This window comes from Hypanus sabinus, chromosome 4, assembly GCF_030144855.1.
Source record: "Hypanus sabinus isolate sHypSab1 chromosome 4, sHypSab1.hap1, whole genome shotgun sequence".
Taxonomy (NCBI): domain Eukaryota; kingdom Metazoa; phylum Chordata; class Chondrichthyes; order Myliobatiformes; family Dasyatidae; genus Hypanus; species Hypanus sabinus.
Genome location: NC_082709.1, coordinates 25,843,911 through 25,865,001, shown reverse-complemented (window position 1 = coordinate 25,865,001; position 21,091 = coordinate 25,843,911). Strand labels below are relative to the sequence as shown.

The 21,091-nt window shown below is 40.1% G+C and overlaps 1 protein-coding gene across 3 annotated transcripts in view; it reads right to left on the bottom strand.

Annotated features, from left to right (window-relative positions):
- rapgef4a (Rap guanine nucleotide exchange factor 4a) overlaps positions 1-21,091 on the bottom strand; it is a 261,535-nt gene that overhangs the window by 193,708 nt on the left and 46,736 nt on the right. For all 3 annotated transcript variants that reach the window (XM_059966659.1, XM_059966657.1, XM_059966658.1), the window contains exons 3-4: positions 15,303-15,391; positions 14,035-14,181 (exon numbers count right to left, since the gene is read on the bottom strand). In XM_059966659.1, coding sequence (XP_059822642.1) covers positions 14,035-14,181; positions 15,303-15,391 — 236 coding nt within the window. The remainder of the gene's footprint in view (positions 1-14,034; positions 14,182-15,302; positions 15,392-21,091) is intronic.

Sequence of the window (21,091 nt, the reverse complement as noted above, 5' to 3'; positions counted from 1 at the left end):
AACTCAGGATTTGAGTTTTGAGGATGTGTCAGAGATGTTCTTACCCTCGTTATTTGAACAAGATTCTGGGAGTAAGTCTGACTATGAAGATTTATCTCTGTCTCGGAAGGAGATGATAGCAGAGCAGAATAGAGACCCTGAGATTATAAAACTAAGAGAAGAAGCTCTACCAGATAGTGAAATTGAGAAGGTGTCAGTAGGGTATTACTTGGAAAAAGGAGTGTTGATGAGGAAGTGGAGATCACCTACAATTCCTGCAAGTGAGGATTGGAATGTTGTTTACCAGGTAGTTGTCCCTAAAGTTTATCGAAATGAGATTTTGACTTTAGCTCATAGTGTGCCTTTAGGTGCACATCAAGGGGTAAGGAAAACTGTGACAAGATTTTAAAACATTTTTACTGGCCTGGTCTAAGAAAAGATGAGGCGATGTTTTGTAAAACGTGCCATACTTGTCAAATTGTGGGTAAACCAAATCAAGTTACACCAGTGGCTCCACTACAACCTATTCCAGCATTTGGTGAACCGTTTTCTAGAGTTATTATAGATTGTGTTGGTCCATTACCAAAAACAGAAACTGGTTATCAGTACTTGTTGACTATCATGATCAGTACTTGTTGACTATCATGTGTACTTCGTCTAGGTTTCCAGAGGCAGTACCACTTAGTAATATAACAGCTAAAGCTGTGACAAAGGCTTTTATAAAGTTCTTTACTTATTTTGGATTACCTAAGGAAATACAAACTGATCGTGGCAGTAATTTTATGTCTGGATTGTTTCAACAGATAGTTTATAAATTGAGAGCTAAGCAAATCACTTCATCTGCATACCATCCAGAATCACAAGGTGCCTTGGAGAGATTTCATTCTACCCTCAAGAATATGATTAGGACATATTGTGTGGAAAATGAAAGTGATTGGGACCAGGGTATAAACTTACTTTTATTTGCAGTAAGAGAATCGGTACAAGAATCTTTAGGTTTCAGTCCTTTTGAACTTGTATTTGGGCATAGAGTTAGAGGACCTTTAGCTTTATTAAAAGAACAGTGGATTAGTAAGGAAGTACACACTAATTTGTTGGACTATGTTTTGAAATTTAAGGACAGTTAAAGCTTAAAGTTTACAAGCTAAAGCTTGTAGCTTAGCCAAGGAAAATTTAAAATTGGCTCAGGAGAAAATGAAAACTTGGTATGATAAAGAATCTAGGATGAGGATGTTTAAGCCTGGAGGTAAGGTGCTGGTTCTTTTCCCAGTGCTAACGAGTCCTTTACAAGCTAGATTTCATGGTCCTTATGAAATTGTGTCTAAAATCAATGATGTGGATTACATGATAAAAACTCCATATCGTAGAAGGCCAACACAACTTCGCCATATAAATATGATAAAAGCATATTATGAGAAACAATCTGATACTGTGATTGTTGTGGTTAATGATAATGAATTTGATTTAACTAGGAACATGATAGACGATTCATCTGAATTTCATTCTAAATCCAACATTGTTTCTGTCAGGTTACCAAATTCAATCATTCTTGAAAATATTGATGAGAAACTAGCACATTTACAGCCAGAGCAGAAACAGCAGATGAAGAAATTAATTTTTAAATATAAGGATTTGTTTCCAGACGTTCCGAGAAGGAAGCTTCACATGATGTAGATGTTGGAGATGCCAAACCCATTAAACAACACCCATATAGGATGAACATAGAAAAATGTGAACTTGCTGAGAAATAAATTAAATATATGTTAGAGAATAATATTATTAGACCTTCTAACTCAAATTCACCCTGTGTTACAGTGCCAAAACCAGATGGTAGTATTAGGTTTTGTACGGACTATAGGATGTGAATGCTGTAATGAAAACAGATGCATATCCAATTCCTAGAGTAGATGATTGTGTAGATAAAGTTGGAAAAGCAAAGTTCCTTACAAAGATTGATTTATTGAAAGGGTATTGGTGTGTTCCATTAACGGACAGAGGTGGAGAGACTTCTGCATTTGTAACTCCATCTGGGCTATATGAGTATAATGTTCTTCCATTTGGGATGAAGAATGCCCCAGGTACTTTCCAGAGGATGATTAACTCTGTGATTCAGGGATTGAAAGATACTGATGCTTATATTGATGACTTAGTGACAGGAAATGATACTTGGGAAGCACACATTATTGCGGTGGAGAAATTGTTTAAAAGGCTTTCAAAAGCTAACTTAACTATTAATTTAGCTAAGAGTGAATTTGGACATGCCACTGTGACTTACCTTGGTTATGTTGTGGGTCAAGGTAAGGTAGCTCCTGTTCAGGCAAAAGTTCAGGCAATTTTAGAGATTCCCACTCCAACGGGGAAAAAAACTCTTAGGAGATTCTTGGGAATGGTAGGATATTATCGAAAATTTTGTAAGAATTTTTCTAATGTTGCCCTTCCATTAACTAACCTTTTGCAGAAGAATGTGAAGTTTGTGTGGACAGTGCCTTGTCAAGAAGCATTTGAGAAATTGAAAACTATGATATGTCAACAACCTGTGCTTAAGGCACCTGACTTTGAAAAACCTTTTTCATTAGCTGTAGATGCTAGTGATGAGGCTGCAGGCGCAGTATTAATGCAAAGGAATGAGGGTGATGAGGTTGATCATCCAGAAGCTTACTTTTCTAAGAAATTTAATAAGCATCAAAGAAACTATTCGACAATAGAAAAGGAATTGTTATCTCTTGTTTTAGCTTTAGAATATTTTGACGTATATGTTGGTACAACTCAAAAACCACATTGTTTACACTGATCATAATCCATTAGTGTTTCTGAGTAAGATGAAAAGCAAAAACAGAAGGTTAGTAAATTGGAATTTGATGTTACAAGAGTGCAATATTGTGATAACTCATGTTAAAGGTAAAGATAATGTGGTTGCTGATTGTCTATCTCGATGTTGAATGTACAATGTAATTTTTTTTATGGAGTGTTTTTTTTAACAATTGTAACACTCCCACAGTATTGTAAGTTGTAAGATGTTATATGATGATACTGTGATACTGTGTATGTTATAAACTTTATACATTTATTTTTTTTCTTTGTGAATAATTGTTAAAATTTTGTTCTTGACAGACCAAAATTTTTTTTTTGGAGGGAGGTGTCACATACCCGTGACACGTGACAGTGGTGTTGAAGCTATACTGGATTTGAGGTAATGGTCTTGTGATGGTGGAGTGATGTCATTTTCCCGCCAGTAGAGGTCATGTGACAGGTTTTATTGTTTTTTTTACAGGGTATAAAAGGACCCCACCCTGAGAGGAGGGGCAGTTCGTGGCTGGATTTGCCATTTTGACTCCATGCCACTGCGTGGTTCAATACCATGACACAGTTTAGTTGAAGGATGCAGGTTTATTTAATGCCCAAAGTTTAAAAGGTCATTGCCAGCAGTTTCTTTATAATACTGCCAGTTAAAAATCAGTGGAGAGTGAAGATCGGAGTTTGGGAGTTAAAAGATCGAGGTAAGTCAATTTTGATGGTGAAACAGTGATTTGTTTACTTTTGGGGGTTTGTTTTTCAGTGTTTAATAAATGTTTTATTTGTTATAAAAGCCCCTGCCTCACTTATATATTTATTGTTGCTGAATCTGTAATAGTAGGATGGTGGGGGGGGGGGGGGGGTTGTGCAGGACTGCTTTTCAGATTGAAGTCCTGTAACCAGTGGTGTGCTGGGTCATTTATTGTCCATCATATACAAAGATGATTGGAAGAAAATGTAGGTGCATTGGCATGTTTGCAAATGACACCAAAATCAGTGGGATCTAAATCAACAGAGTGAGTTGACAAGGGATTTGGCTGATACTCGGACAAATGCAAAGTGATGCATTTTGGAAAATTAAGCCAGACTAGAACATAGGCAGTGAATGGCAGGGCCCTGGGGAGTATTATTCTCCTATCTTACTGGTCAATATAGGCACATATAAACCAATAAAATGCATCACTCGCCTGCTCCTCACAGTGGCCTGGACTTTACCTTTTCAACCTTTTGTTGGAGCCATCTATGGCCTCCAAACAACTACGTCTTCCATTTATTCCACAACTCTAATATAAATTCACAGTTATCTCTAGGTGACCAATTTGACAAATGTGCTACTAGTAGTCTAGATCTATCTGAGTAATTCCCTCTTTACAGCTGCCTTTAAGGCTGTCATTCAAGCACCAAATCTTTGCTGAAACTTGTGATAATCAATCAATCTTTTATTATGCTTCTATGAAGTGCCTGGAGCAGTTTCATTTTTAAAACGATGTACTAAAAGTGCCAGTCACTGAAGAGGAGAGAAATCCCATACATAAGCAATATCACTTGATCCTATTAAAGGATCTGATATGCAAATTGAGATTTGGCTTGATTCATTCTGAATTTAATAGTAGTGTTAAAAGCATTTCAAGTTATCAAGAATCCTTTAATCATAATTGCATCGTTTGAAAAATTCATTTCTAGACATTCTACAATATTTCCCCCGCTTTTCAATCCTAGTTGAACTTAGATAATTGCCCAATGAGAATTTGCCCAAGAATTGCTTATACATTAAAATGAAATATTGTTGCAACAAGATGGTTATCAACATGATGCAAAGAAAATTCAATTAGTTACCCGTAAATCCACAATCAAGTGTTTGTGCTCATTCACTTTAAAGATAAACAAGCTCACCAGGCAGCAACAGAGAGCAATTTATAAAAACTAAGTAAAATTTCCAAAAGCTGAGATTTGAATCAAAAAAATTTGTTCCAATTATTATAATTTTCACTGATTAACTTAGAAGCACAAATGAATTATAGTTCTAAACTGCTTGTTTGTATCAGCTTAATAATACCCATTGGGGATATTCAATAATCATACATGTTGCATCATACTAGTTCTTCATGTTCCATTCAAACTTGCTCTTTGTCCAGCCTGCACCCTTAACTCCTGTAATGCTTCCTCTCTGATCTTATTGGTCATCTTCACAGCATGGACACACAGACCCCTCTGTACTCCAGCCAAATTCAGCAAACCCCAGTAACCACTAGGGGTCAGTATTGCTATAGATTACAGGCTCTCGAGCAGATTCAAACTAGAACACCAACAACATCCAACTGGGGAAACAGTCAGTAATGAGGTTATAATCAATGCCTCATTTGAAAGAAACTGCATTTGTCAAGGGTCTGTTCAACCATGAAAGTGGAATACAGTTAGTTCTTCAGTCAATGATTCTCCTGAGAGGCAATGGACAAGTAGATGGATTTGTTTGCATTACAACATTTTAAAATGCATTAAACTGAACTTACTGAGTTGAGATTTTATAACTTTATCCAGAAAATCTTCGGAATTCTCCACCTAAGAGGACCGTGGACTACAAGTTGCTGAAAATATTGAAAATGTTGTTTTACTATTAAAGGAATCAAGGGATGTGTTGGTACTGCAATGAAGAGGTACTGAGGTAAAAGGTCAGACATGATCCCATCAAATAGCAGAGCAGGCACAAGGGAAAAAATAGCCCATTTCTACGTCCATGTTAACAGTAGTGAAAACTCAGATAACAGGTGCAAATTTTCTCCTTGACTGGATACTAAAGCAGTTTCCTTCTTGCCAGTATTCAGGGTGAGGTAGTAAATTGGATTAGACATTGACTTTGTGAGAGAAGCCAGAGAGCGGTAGAAGAGGGCTGGAGACCTGTAGGTAGTGGTGTGCTGGGTCCATCGTTGTTTGTCACCTTGATCAATGATCATCCAGATCATTGACATAGATGGCAAACAACAATGGACCAGCAAATCTGCAGAAAACACCAAGACTGGGGGGTGGAGTGAACGGTGAGGAAGGCTAATATGACTCGCAGAGGGTACTGCATCAGCTGGAAAAATAAGCTGAAAAATGGCAGATGGAACTTATTGCAGACAAGTGCAAGGTTCTGCACTTTGGTAGGACCAACCAGCGTAGGTCTTACACAGTGAATGATAGGGCACTGAGGAGTGTGGTAGAATAAAAGGATCTGGAAATACAGGTACTTAATTCATTGAAAGTGGTGTCGCAGGTGGATAGAGTCATAAAGAAAGCTTCTGGCACACTGGCTTTGATAAATCAATGTATTCAGTACAGGAGATGGGATGTTACATTGACGTGCAAGACATTGGCAAGCCCCAATTTGGAGTATTGTATGAAGTTTTGGTCACCTACCTGCAGAAAAGAAGTAAATAAGACCAAAAGACCATAGACATAGGAGCAGAATTAGGCCATTCAGCCCATCGAATCTGCTCCACCACTCCATCATGGCTGATCCCGGATCCCACTCAACCCCATACACCTGCCTTCTCACCATATCCTTTGATGCCCTGAACAAACAGGAAATGATCCACTTCTGCCTTAAACATACCCATGGACTTGGCCTCCACTGCAGCCTGTGGCACAGCATTCCACATATTCATTACTTTCTGGCCAAAAAAAACCCTCCTTACCCCTGTTCTAAAAGGACACCCCTCAATTTTGAATCTGTACCTTCTAGTTCTGGGTATTCTCAATCATAGGAAACATTCTCTCCACATCCACCCTATCTAGTCCTTTCAACATTTGGTAAGTTTCAATGAGATTCCCCCTATTAATATAAATTCCAGTGAGTGCAGGTCCAAAGCCGCCAAACATGCCTCACATGTTAACCCCTTCATTCCTGGAATCATCCTTGTCAACAGGCTCTGGACTCTCTCCAATGACAACAGATCAGTTTTGAGATATGGGGCCCAAAACTCCAAGTGCAGCCTGACAAGTATCTTTCAAACTTCAGCACTATCTCCTTGCTTTTATATTCTATCACCCTTGAAATAAATGTCAATGTTGCATTTGCCTTCTTTACCACAGACTCAACCTGAAAATGAACCTTCTGGGAGTCTTGCATGAGGACTCCCAAGTCCCTCTGCACCTTCTCCCCTTTTAGACAATAGTCTGCACTATGGTTCCTTTTACCAAAATGCATTAACATAACAAGGTTGAAAGAGCACAGAGAAAATTTACAACAATGTTGCCAGGTCTGGTGGATTTGAGTTATGAGAAAGATCAAATAGGTTAGGACTGTATTCTTTAGAAGGTAGAAGGTTGAGAGGAAATTTGATAGAGGTATACAAAATTTTGAGGGGTATAGATAGAGTCAATGCAAGCAGGTGTTTTCCACTGAGGGTGGGGGAGGGAGACTACAAATAGTGGTTAAGGGTGAAAGGTGAGAAGTTTAAGGGAAAATTCTTCACTCAGAGGGGTTTGAGAGTGTGGATTGACCTGCCAGCGTAAGTGGTGCATGAAAGTTCAATTTCTGCACTTAAGCGAAATTTATAGTGGTGCATGCTAGCTTGATTTTAACGTTGAAGTGAAATGGATAGTAGAGAAATGGAGGGCTATGGTCCTGGTACAGGTTGATGGGAGTAAGCAGTTCAATTGGTTTCAGCATGCGTGAGATTTGATGAAGAGCCGGCTTCTGCGCTGTACTTCTCTATGAGGTGTTTTCATTTCTCTTCTGATCCGTGAACATTATAGTTATTGCACAGCAATTACCACCGTGCAATTCCCAAAATATCAAACACATCCAGACTGGCATAGTGAAATTTTATCCGAAAAGACATTTTGCTTCAGTGGGGCAGCACAGTCTGATTGCCAATCACTTATCAAGTGACAAAGACAACATGCCTAGCCAGAAAAATAGTACTCACAATCGAAAATACCTCACTTTCTCCGGAGTCTTCATAACACCATTTTCTGCACTAGTTTTCCCATGTGTCCTGGCAGCTGCCAGTTGTAAATGTTAATCAGGTACAGCAAGGCATGGTCATAAACTGGACATATTGATGATACAGTGGACCTGGTTTTCACATTGCAATGCTTTGCAACCAATTGCAAGTTAGACAAAAAAGATCCAAAAAGCAGGTATTCTTTTTGTGTGGGTCTTTACCACATTTTGAAAATGACATTAGAGAGCAGGGTGTTGCTAGTTTCAATGCATGGCCCTGACTTTTTTGGTTGTATATTACAAGACCATAGGACCAGAATGAGGTAATTCGGCCCATCGAGTCTGCTCCACCATCCCAGCTTGGCTGATTTGTCATCGCTCTCTATCCCATTCGCCAGCCTTCTCCCTGTAACCTTGGACACCCTGACTAATCAAGAATCTGTCCAATCACAAACAAGAGAAAATCTGCAGTCGTTGGAAATCTGAGCCACACACACAAAATGCTGGAGGAACTCAGGGACTCAGGCCAGGCAGCAGCTATGGAAAAAAGTACAGTTGACGTTTTGGGCCGAGACCCTTCATCAGGACTGGAGAAAAAGGATGAGAAGTCGGCGTTAGAAGGTGGGGGAAGTAGGGGAAGAAACACGAGGTGATAGGTGAAACCCGGGGAAGGGGTGAAGCAAAGAGCTGGGAAGTTGATGGTGAAAGAGATAGAGGACTGGAGGAGGGGGAATCTGATAGGAGAGGACAGAAGGCCATGGAAAAGGAAACGGGGAGGAGCACCAGACAGAGGTGATAGGCAGGCAAGGAGATAAGTGAGAGAGGGAAAAGGGGGTAGGGAATGAGGAATGGTGAAGGGGGCATCCTCTTTTCTCTATTCCTCCATCTCCACCACATTTGGCTCCGACCTCCCCCTACATCTTCTCCCTCACCATCATTCAGAGCCCCAAACAGTCCTTACAGGTGAGGAGACACATCACCTGTGAGTCTGTTGGGGTCATCTACTGTACAGGAGGTCACACCTGGAGCATCAGGTATAAATCGGTGAGACCCAACATAGATTAGGAGACTGCTTTTGCAAGCACCTAGGCTCCGTCGGCCAGAAAAAGCGGGTTCACCCAGTGGCCAGCCATTTCAATTCCACTCCCCGTTCCCATTCTAACATGAGGCCATAGTCAGGTTGGAGGAGCAACACCTTATATTCCGTCTGGGTAGTCTCCAACCTGATGGCATGAACATCGATTTCTTGAACTTCTGGTAATGCCACCACCCCCCATCTCCTTCACCATTCCCCCATTCCCATTTCCTTCTCTCACCTTTTTTGATCACCTGCCTATCATCTCTCCCTGGTGCTCCTCCCCCTTTTCTTTCTTCCATGGCCTTCTGTCCTCTCCTATCAGATTCCTCCTTCTCCAGTTCTGTATCTCTTTCACCAATCAACTTCCCAGCTCTTTACTTCATCCCTCCCCCCAGTTTCTGCAATCATCCTGTGTTTCTTCCTCTCCCCACCTTCTAACTCTGACTCCTCATCTTTTTTTCTCCAGTCCTGATGAAAGGTCTTAGCCCGAAATCTTGAGGGAATTAAAGAACATATGTTGAGACCTGGTTAGATCCTCAAAGATCTTGACACCCAGGAACTCAAAACTACTCACTCTCTCCTCTTCTGATCCCTCTATGAGGATTGGTATGTGTTGCTTCGTCTTACTCTTCCTGAAGTCCACAATCAGCTCTTTCGTCTTACTGACGTTGAGTGTCAGGTTGTTGCTGCGACACCACTGCACTAGTTGGCATATCTCCCTTCTGTACGTCCTCTCGTCACCATCTGAGATTCTACCAACAATGGTTGTATCATCAGCAAATTTATAGATGGTGTTTGAGCTATGTCTAGCCACACAGTCATGTCTATATAGAGAGTAGAGCAGTGGGCTAAGCACACACCCTTGAGGAGCACCAGTGTTGATTGTCAGTGAGGAGGAGATGTTATCACCAATCCACACAGACTGTGACCTTCTGGTTAGGAAGTCGAGGATCCAATTGCCAAGGGAGGTACAGAGGCCCAGGTTCTGCAACTTCTCAATCAGGATTGTGGGAGTGATGGTATTAAATGCTGAGCTATAGTCGATATTTTCTGTGTTTTTTGCTGCTGTTGGTGCAATTTTAAAAAAAAAAGCATGTAAGGTGGGAGTTTGATGTTTTACATTGAACAGGTTTCGTGGCTTTGTCTATGTTTGTCTGTGGGGAAGAAGAATCTCAGAGTTGTATACGGTACACAGTTTAATAATAAATGTACTTTGCTGCCTGGACTACATTTCACATCTTATGAGGCAAGGTAGTTAAGCTGCAGCTTTTCTCTTTCGAGTGATGAAGATCAGAGGCAACTTGATAAGGTTATGAGAGCACAGATGGAATGGACAGCCAGTAACTTTTTCCTATGGGGGCAATGGCCAACATCTGTGGGCATCCATTTAAAGTGAGTGTTGGAAAGTTCAGGGGAGATGTCACAGGTAGTTTTTTTTTCAAAAAACACAAATACTGGAGGGTGACCAGATGGAGGCTGTTACAATAGGGGTATTTTAAAGACTCAGATAGATACACAGATGTAAGAAAAATACAGGGTTATAGGCTGTATGGAAGGGAAGATATAGAATAGGCTTGTATAGGTCAGAACAGCACTGTGGGCCGAAGGGCTTGTGCCGTGCTGCACTATTCTATGTTGTAAGTATAACATGTCTGGGTAATCACTGATCAAATGTCATCTGATTGCACTCTGAATGCACCAATCAGATCTGTAGGTACTGTTCCATCTAGGGGCATAAAGAACTAACCTTACCCATCATTTTGTTAAAGGCAGTTGTGCAACTGCTACTGAAAGAGGAACACCATTTTGAAGATTAGAAACTGATTTAAAACAATCAGTTAATTATTGACTACCAGCAAAAAAAAAGCTTTGTGACTATAACATCTCCAAATATGCTTCCAGATCAGCTGCTTCAGTACAATCCTAAATGAATGCTGGATCTGTTTAATCAATGTAACTTATTAATTTTACCAGAGGTGCACTTATCCACAGACTGCTGGAGAGGGTGAGTGATATCCTTCTAAAGTAATCTGAGAAATTATTATCATACTATCAACAGATAATCATAATTTAGAAATGCATTAGAAGGAATACACAAAAGTAAATCTCAGTCATAACAAAAATGAGATCATTCACGTTGAACATGTAGGGAAAGAAATGGTTTCATGCACTTATGCTTTGATCACCCTTCATCAGGTCACAGCTGATTTCTACCTCTCCATTTTCCTGCACTACTTCTACATCTCTTAATTTCATTCATATACAGGTTTATCAGCCTTGTTTTGCATTAAGGACCTACTTAGACCACCTCACTCACAAATGGTCTACCCCTCAATCTGTGATCACAGTCCCTCATCCAACATTCCCAAGCCAAAGGAAATATCCTACTTGTATCTATTCTGTTAAGCCCTATAAAAATTCTGAAAGCATTAATGAGATCACCTAATTTTTCTAAATTCTAGAGAAAATGATCCCGGCCTCGTTAATTTCTCGAGTGGTAAATCCAGCATCCCGGGAACCAGTCTGTATGGCAAGCCCATTCTTTGCAGGTAGTCTCAACACTTTGACTTTACACTTAAATCCTTCAATAATTAAATTCCAGCATACAACTGGCCTCCTTAACTGCTGGCTACATTTACATGATGACTTTCAGGCAACTTGTACACAGGAACTCATAGTTCACTTTAAGCATAATTGTTTTCCCACCTGCTACTATTAAGAAAATAATTAATGTAACAGTTGAAAGAAGTGATTGTTCAGAGATACTCACAATGGTTAGTTTCATCTTTCCAGCAATACAGTAATGACATTAAGTGGTAGACAGCATTTCCATGAAATAATTATATATTTAGTCCAGAGATTGATATTATTGTCACAAAGTTACCCAGACTCAGTTATGCTACATTCCAATGCGGACAGATTAAACATTTCAAAGAACACATTGCACAATGACCAGACTATAACTCAGAAAACGTACAAATGGGTGAAACCCGAGACTGTAGAATTGACGAGCTAAATAACAACACATTGATGAAGAGGAAAAGGAATCAATGTCCAATTCATCAATACACATGCTTAAGGATCAACCGGTTATATTTAATACCAGATCATATAATCCCACTCTACATTTATCATTAATTTACAGAATTAATAATATTTTAAGTTATAAGAATAATTTTCATATACAAACTTCCTTAATCAAAAAAACGTTTGAAGACAAAATCTTCTCAGACTAGAATTACCTATATTTACTTCGACCACAGTGATCAATAACCCATGAAAAGCAAGTGAATGCTATTCTTCGATAAACCTAGGAGCAGTTATTAGGTCCTTTCACCAGGCATCAAATACAACCTCCTGCTTTGATCTTTGATGTCAAGACTAAGAGGGTACGTCAATGTAATTGGTAGGTTACTTTCATGTATCAAAGACCAGGTGGAGATCATTCATTTAATTTACTCATCCAAGTAAATTTGCTTGAAGAAATTTTGTATGCATAGCTCTAAATTAGCATTTAGAAATCAGTCATGTGAAAAGTACTTGCACTATGTATTATGGTATAGAGATGTCTCTCTTTCATTCATTAGTTACCAAGATTTGATTGGTGTATGGGTGCTTAATTAATGGTCCACATTTGTTTTCATTACATTAGATATTATTAATCACAGCTGAGTTTACACCACTAGAACGACTTAAGCAGTACTTTAAAATTGAGCTCATTATGAAAATATTTGGGAATGAAAAAATACAAATAACTGACAGGCGAGTGAACACTTACGTATCTGTAGTTACTAGTGTCCTTCTCTGACACAGGGCTGCCCCATTCCACCAATAACTGCCCTGCGCAAAACAGTGCATCATAGAGGGTTTATGTCCCTTGTGCTTTCAAACCAACAACAGAATTAAGGCCAATGGAAATCTGTTTAGAAGAGCTTTTTATTTTATACGTAATTTAGAAATTGGTTTTATTCCAAAGTACTGGGTAAGGTCATGTACTTCACTGACTTCATACAGTGACTAGAGTTCCCAACATTATCTTTGAGATATAAAGTTGGCTGTGTGGAGTGTACATTTCCTTTTAAGGTTAGGGTAGATTGATTGTTGGAGTTTTCTGTTGTGCTGACTCTGCTGGCAGGGCTGTTCACATACTTTATTTAGGCATGAATATTCTGGTCTCTTTTTCCATTAGGCTCTGCCTCACACATATGGGCATTTTCAGCAAATTGTTGGTTCGGGCATTTCCACTCAGGCGGAGAATTCAGGAAGATCTGGTTTGTGGTCTACCTTTCCCCTGCATGGCCATCCTCTCTTCCTCAGAAGATCATTTTAGTCACACCTCCCTATCTGTTGCATGGAAAAAAAAGGAGAGGAACTTGTGCCTGTCTCTCCAATGACCTTTCCAACCCTTTTGCTATGCTACCATTAAGGAAGCTGCAACGGTCTCAGTGAAGCCAGCCTAAGCTGCCTTTCAGAAGGCAACATGCCAGTTACAATCACTTTGTCCTTCATTTTCTCCTATATAAATTACCAGGCAAAAGCAATGAAATCCTGAAAACAAAGCAGAATTAAAGCATTATGCTTGTGCCACACTCTTTAAAGTAGTTAACCTCGTTCTACTTTTTGGGTCTGAACCCACACATTTTTCCCTTTTATAAGTATGTACCTCATTACATTTTGAAACTTACTATGCTTAATTCTGCCAACATCTTCAGGCAGTGCCATCCTCATCATTACCAACAAATTTTCTCCTCAATCCTTTTCTTTTGCCAATTGTTTATATCTTAACGGGCTTCCCATTTGTGGAAACAATGTTTCCTCATTTTTGTTAATCAAAATCTGCAATACCAAACTAAATTAATCATGTTTACCTGTTGCTACTGAAGTAAATTACAAATACTCCAACAAAAGCACAACAATAAAAAACTATATGGACCTGTATTAAGTTCACTGCACAAAAAAAAACTGCATTTTGATGACATAGATTCCTCACATTTATAGATGGATTGAATTGGGAGGAATATTATTAAACCACATTGTCTGAAATTGATCTGGACTTTGGTGGGATGTATTTTTACCATATTGTTAAACTGATAGATGTCAGCAAATTTGAACTTACTTATGGTGAAGTTTGTAAATTTTTTTTAAGGAAATCCACACTTTGTGACATGTAAGCTACATATACAACTTCATAGATACTGAATTTAGTATTCAGAATGACAGGACATCTTCTGAATTAAAGTAGCAAATGCTGTTTTACCTCCCACAGTGCTTTAAAATCTTTCTGTTCAATACGGAGGAGCTCACTGCACTCCTTGGTGACAATCGTAGCATGGCGAGGCGTATTGTCGAGAATTGATTCTCCAAAAGCTGTTCCAATTCCCAGGGTACAGAGTACGACCGAATCCTTTCAAAAATTGAATATCAAAAAACGTAATGAGAAAAATGGCATAGTACTTCTTCATTTAAAAAAACGGAATAATCTGTTTAATACATTCTCACAATGCAAGTCATTTTAATTCTTTATTCAGGATCTAAAAATGGGTACCTTTGTGGGCCTGTGAACCTGCACATGGTGATTCATGGGTTAAGTCAAAGGGAAGGGTGGAAGAACAGGAGAAAGAATGTGGGAAATACAGGATGGAGCTCTGGAGTGGGGATGGTGTGAATGGTGGAAAGGAGTGTAAAGAAGGATTACTGTAGGTGAACGGAGATGTTCTTAATGCCCTGACGCTGGGCTTCAGACATCATGAAATAGTTAGTCAGCAAGTGCAAATGAACATGAAGCCACAATCAGAACACAAATACTTCACAACTCCGTTAGGAGGTAAGAAGATGAGATGTGGAATCATGATATTCTGAGGAAGGGTCTCGGCCCAAAACGTCGACTATACTCTTTTCCATAGATGCTGCCTGGCCTGCTGAGTTCCTCCAGCATTTTGTGTGCATTGCTTGCTTTTCCAGCATCTGCAGATTTTCCTGTCTCTGTGGAATCAGGAGCTAGGGTTGTGAGGATGAGGGTGGGCTGAGGATGGAGGCAGGGGTGGTGTGCTCATAACGGTAGGAATAGGAAACCCTTAAAGGGGGGAGAAGTCAGGTATCAGGAACCTGGGGACCTGGAGCAGCTGGAGGTTGGGAAAGGTGCTGCAACCTGTTCAGTGTAGGAGGAACAGACGATCCTTCTGAATTCTCATTCTGCTAAGTAATCACCAAGGATCAGGAAAGTTAGAAGAAGACCTCTGACGCTGGAGTTATCAAGAAACATTATCCCGACAAAGAACTATGAAAATGAAATTAGTGCAATTAGCACCCAGAACAAGTTGAGCAGTTAAGACTGGCATATTAGAACACTTGGAATGTCTTTTATTTGTTACAAAAATGATGAATGTCAATTGAAAATTATTTGCTGAATATTATATATGCATTACTCTAATATTAAAGTTATTGTTTTGTAAACTAAATTGGCAAAGCTTTTCTAATTCCAAAACCAAGAAGAACAGGTCAGTTGAACAAAGCATTCTATTTCACCTGAAGGTTGGCCGTTTCTGAAACTTTAACGTCCAATGATCCAGTCAATACAGCATACCAGCATGTTCCTATATCTCCTTGACGGAACACTATGAAGCAAACATGCAAAAAAAAAATAATTCTGAATTTAGTGTGGAATTGTTTACCTTCTGGAACCAGTCAGCACAGCTAAAATATTTATGACCTATATTTTATTTTATGGTTCGGGTCAATCTGTTTTATAACCTTACACAGTTAGGTCATAGAATCATTCAGCTGTTGTTTGTTGGCAGAGGCTAAGAAGATAATCTTAAAGATAAAAAAAAAGAAAAATTTCGTAAAGTCTTGCATGATGTTTCAATGGAACCTAAACAGAGAACTTATTGCCAACCATACCTAACATATCTACCATAAGCCTAGTTATTTCAATAAGCCTATTCAATGCCAGCCTGGTTAAGGAAAAGGTTATGTTTCCTTTCATATTTATCAGTAACATGCTTTTAAGTAAATGTATTATTATTTAATGACTAATTTTTTCAGAAAGGGTGGACAGGAGGGTGTGGTTTGAGTTGACAATGATCCAGTCTATAGATGGAAATTCACTGGCAAATATAACAGATATAACAGGCGCGGAGATAAAATCTTGGTTAAAATTTAACAAAATCCAGACTTACAATTCTCTACCAAACAGAGTTCCAGGTTTGAAATTTGATAGAAAGTTTGCAGAATGAGTGAACAATTTCTGTCAAGTATTGGTTAATCTTGTTTTCTGCCACATTGGATGATACCAGTCATTAAGGATTTAAAATGGCTTAAATGCCTATCAGCTACACTTGGTTCAAGAGACGTCCTTCTCAAAAGCCTTTATTTGGATTTGTGGCCATAATACTGGCTTCTGGAAAAGCAAATAAGAGTGGAGACTATAAATTCACTGACCTAGAAATTCGTTGATTAAACATTGTGAACAATACATGCTGAACAAATAAGCTTGAATCATGCTTAATATCAGTCTTCAGCTAAATAAGTCTGACAAGCTTCATATGTCTCCTGGGGGTTCTTGGTAGCTATCCATCAAAAGAGATTTCAATTATACAATGCTCTTCCCTCCATGGTTCAAGTTAACATAATTAATTAATCCATTTAATCTAGGATTCCTCTCTTCCCTCTTCTGTTCAAATTCACATACTTTCCTTTAATCTCCCAACCCAATTTAATTGGACAAACTGAACTTTCACTAACCATACAACTTCTACACTCCCTCTATTAGTATTTAGAATTTCAGCTACTCCCTTCTCTTCATTTCCTCCTTCCCTTTCTCCTTATTGTAACCAATTTCATAATCTTGTCTCTTCAAAAAAAATTTCCTTCCCTCTTCACTGATACCCAGTTTTCTTTCTCCCTTTTATAAATAAGCTTGAATCATGCTTAATATCAGATTAATATTAACCTAATTGCATTGCTGCAAGTCATAATTACTGTACCTGTAAGTGACTTGCAGGACTATTGTTTTGAGATGTGGATGAAGCAAAAAGAAAGATTGGAAAACGATGTAGATGATGAAACATGAGCTTACATTCCTGGGTCCTTCCCCACTTCAACCTAAACAGGACCGTCAACAGTCCTGGTCTACAGCCATCAATTTCCCCACATTCCTGTGGAGATGTTGGATTGTGTAGTGGGAGAGAGTTCAAAAAAAGGAAGTGAGGGTATTTGGGATATCCTGTGCACCACAGTTCCTGTGGAGACATTGGATTACTTGGCAGGAGAGAGAGTGTCCAAAAGAAGAAAGTGAGGGCAGTTGGGACATTCTGCTCACAGCAGTTCCTTAGGAGATGTTGGATTGTGCATAATTAGGCACCTGGTAAGGGCCAAAAACAAGAGGTTAGGTTTAAGTGGAATTGCCATTTTGGGAGCGGCCACTGTGGGAACAGGCCACAGTTAGAGCTCAGGCTTTGGCTCAGCGGATTTGGCGAGCAGAGGTGAAGGGTGTAGGGAAATATTTTTCATTTAATTTATCTTTCTTTCTTTTTGTACAGTTAGAGTAGTGGGGCTGTCAGGCAGGATAGTGGAATTACCCTCTTTTGGGATGTGTAAAGTCTGTGAGATATCCAGTGTCCCTGATGACTGCACCTGCAAGAAGTGCATCCAGCTGCAGCTTCTTTCAGACCGCTTTTAGGGAACTGGAGCTGGAGCTGGAGCTGGATCTGGATCAACTCCGGATCACTCAGGAGGCCGAGGGGTTGATTGAGAGGGCATTCAGGGAGGTAGCTGCACCCAAGGTGTAGGACACAGATCCCTGGATGACAGTCAGGAAGGGTAAAGGGAGATAGGCAGCCAGTGCAGCCCTGTTGGCCGTTCCCTTCAACAATGGGTATACTGCTTTGGATACTGTTGGGGTCGGGTGGGGGGGGGGGGTGGGGAGGCAAGATGACCAGGCAGAGGGAAGCCACAGCAGTCAGGTCTCTGGCACTGAGTCTGGCTCTGTGGGGCAGTAGGTGAGGGGGTGAGAAGATGAATGCAGTAGTGATAGGGACTTCCGTAGTTGGAAGAGCAGAGAGGAGATTTTGTGGAAGTGAATGAGACACCCAGATGACATGTTGCTCCCAGGAGCCAGGGTCAGGGAAGTCTCAGAATGGGTCACACAACCTTGTAAAGGTGGAGAGTAAGGTGCTGGGAGTCATGGTACATATTGCTTCCAATGACATAGGCAGGAATAGGGAGGAGATCCTAAAGAGAGAATATAGGCAGATGATAGGGCAAAACTGCACTGAAGTGTAACATGGGAGCAAAATCAGAATGGGTGATGAATACAGGATTGAAGGTGTTACATTTGGTTGTACTTAGTATGTGGAATAAGGTAGATGATCTTTATTGTTTTTTTTATTGAGATACAGCACAGAATAGGCCTTTCTGCCCCTTCGAGCTGTGCTGCCCAACAACCCAGATTTAATCCTAGCCTAATCATGTGCCAATTTACAATAACCAATTACCCTACCAAGGTACGCCTTTGGACTGTGGGAGTAAACCAGACTATCCAGAGGAAACACACCCGGTCATGGGAAGAACATACAAACTCCTAACAAGCAACAGCGGGAACCGAACTCTGGTCACCCGTACTGTAACGCGTCATGTTAGCCACTACGCTGCCCCTTGTAGCACAGTAAGAGGTTGGTAGATATGATGTTATAGGCATCAGTGAGTCTAAAAGAAGATAATGGTCGGGAGCTTCACATCGAAGGATACACATTAAATCAAAAGGACAGGTTGGTAGGCAGAAAGAGTGGGCTTGCTCTGTTGGTAAAAAATGAAATCAAATGCTTAGAAGGTGACATAGGATCAAAAGATGTAGAATTTTCATGGGTGGAGTTAAGAAATTGCAAAGTAAAAAGACCCTGAACTTACATAAAGACCTCCAAACAGTAGCCAGGATGTGGGTACAAATTACAATGGAAGATAGAAGAGGCATGTAGAAAGGGCAACGTTATGATAGAAAAGGGAGATTGCAATATGCAGGTTAACTGGGAAAATTGGGTTGATGCTAGATCTCAGGTGATGGAATTGCCTACGAGATGGCTCTTCAGAACAGCTTGTGGTTGAGTCTCTAGGGGAAAGGCATTTCTGGATTGTGTAATGAACCAGATTTGATTAGGGAGCTTAAGGTAAAGGAATTGTCAGGAGGAAGTAATCATAATATGTTGGAATTCACCCTGTAATTTGAGAGTAAGAAGATAAAGTCAGATGTATGTATTACAGAGGAGTAAAGAGAATTATAGAGGCATGACAGAGGAGCTGGCCAAGGTTGATTGGAAGGAGACACGAGGAGGATGATGGCAGAGCAGCAATGGCTGGTTTCTGGGAGCAATTTGGAAAGCACAGGGTAGATACATTCCAAAGATGAAGAAGTATTCTGAAGTGAGGACGAGGTGACTGTGACTGACAAGGAAAGTCGCAGACACCATAAAAGCAAAAGAAAGGTCACATAATTGTCACAACCACAGATCTGCTGCAGGGTCTATGCGCCTGCACAGGCAGACTACAGATCAGGTTTGGTAATCATGCTCATGAGAATGCACATTCCAGTTAATTACTGTTTCACTATGGTGGCATTTAGCTCCCTTCTTTTCATTCTAGTCTTGTTGAGACTTGACCAAAAGCACAGCAACATTTACGCTCCCTGCTTACCCCTGTCGTCGCTGGGAAAAGAAGACTACCATTTTAGTTAATGCTATAAAGCAGCAGTGCTCATTTAGTACTTAGTTATTGCTTACAGCTTTAGTGTTGACAGTTACCTTTCAGTCTGAGGGTTTTACTTAACAGTGATGTTGGCCGAGCATTTGTTTTCCTTTTCCTTTAAATTCCGAAAAGTGCTCATTAAAGTCAGTGAACTGCTGACTCCCTCTCCCTCCCTCCCCCTAATTGGACCATATCCGACATAATACAGCAAACTAGTGGGATGTAAGAGGGCTGGGAAGCTTTTAAACACCAACAGAAGGCACAAAGAGAGGAAAGGTGAAATATCAAGATAATCAAAACAATAATATAAAAGAGGAAATCAAAGGCTTTGTTTTCCAAACATATAAAGTGTAAAGGAGAGCAAGAGTGGAAAACGATGCTGGAGAGGTAGTAATGAGGGACAAAGAAATGGCAGATGAACTGCAGAAATATTTTGCGTTAGTCTTCACTGTGAAAGACACTAGTAGTATGGTAGAAATTCAAGAGTGTAAGGGAACAAAAGTGGGTGCAATTGCTACTACTAAGGAGAAGGTGCTTGGGAACCTGAAAAGTCTGAATGTAGATAGGCCTTCTGGACCAAATGGACTCCACCCCAGGGTGCTGAATGAGGTAGCTGAACAGATTGTGGAGGTATTAGTAGTGATCTTCACTAGATTCCAGAATGGCTCAGGAGGACTGGAAATTGTAGACGCCATTGCACTCTTTAAGAAGGGAGGGTAGCAGAAGAAAGACAAGGAGGAGAGGATGTTTCCTACAGTTGGGAATCTTTGACCAGAGGGCTCAGTCTTAGAACAGAGATGAGAAGGAATTCCTTTAGCCAAAGGGTACTGAATCTGTGGAATTCATTACCACAGACGGATGCGAAGGCCAAGTCTTTGGGTATATTTAAAATGGAGTTTGGAAGGTTCTTGATTAATCGTGGTGTCAAAAGTTATGGGGAGAAGGTAGGAAAATGTGGTTGAGAGGGATAATAAATCAGCTATGAATGAACAGCAGGACAGACTCAATGGATTGGATGGCCTAATTCTGCTCCTCTGTCTTATAGACTTCTCTGCATATCCTCCCCACGACTTCACCCACCAAAGCGGTTTCCCTCTTGACTGGCAATCCTGCTCCCAATACAACCTCATTGCCAATTTTGAAAGTCCATCACTTCCTCTCTTACCTTAACAAATAATCAGGGCTTCAAATCAGTTTTGCGGCTGCTACACGTTGCAACTAAGGTGGACTAGCAGTGAAAGGAACGAGTGTGCTGGGGTGTGCCAGTCAAATGGGCAGCCTCGTCCTGCATGCTGCAGGCTTTTTAAGTGTTTGGTGCTGCATGCATCCACAGAAGTGGAAAGCTTGAATCAAAATCAGAAGATAAAAAACTGAAATTGGAAATGCTGGGAACATTTAGTAGGTCAGGCAGTATTTTTAGAAAGAGAAACAGAGTAATGTTTCAGGTCAAAGTCTCTACATCAGAACAAAAGAAGACAAAACAAGACTCTTACACTGCAGGGAAAGAGCGAGGATGGATGGAATCGTTCTGATAAAGTGAAGTCAGAGCTGCTGTGGGGATATGGCATTAAAAATAC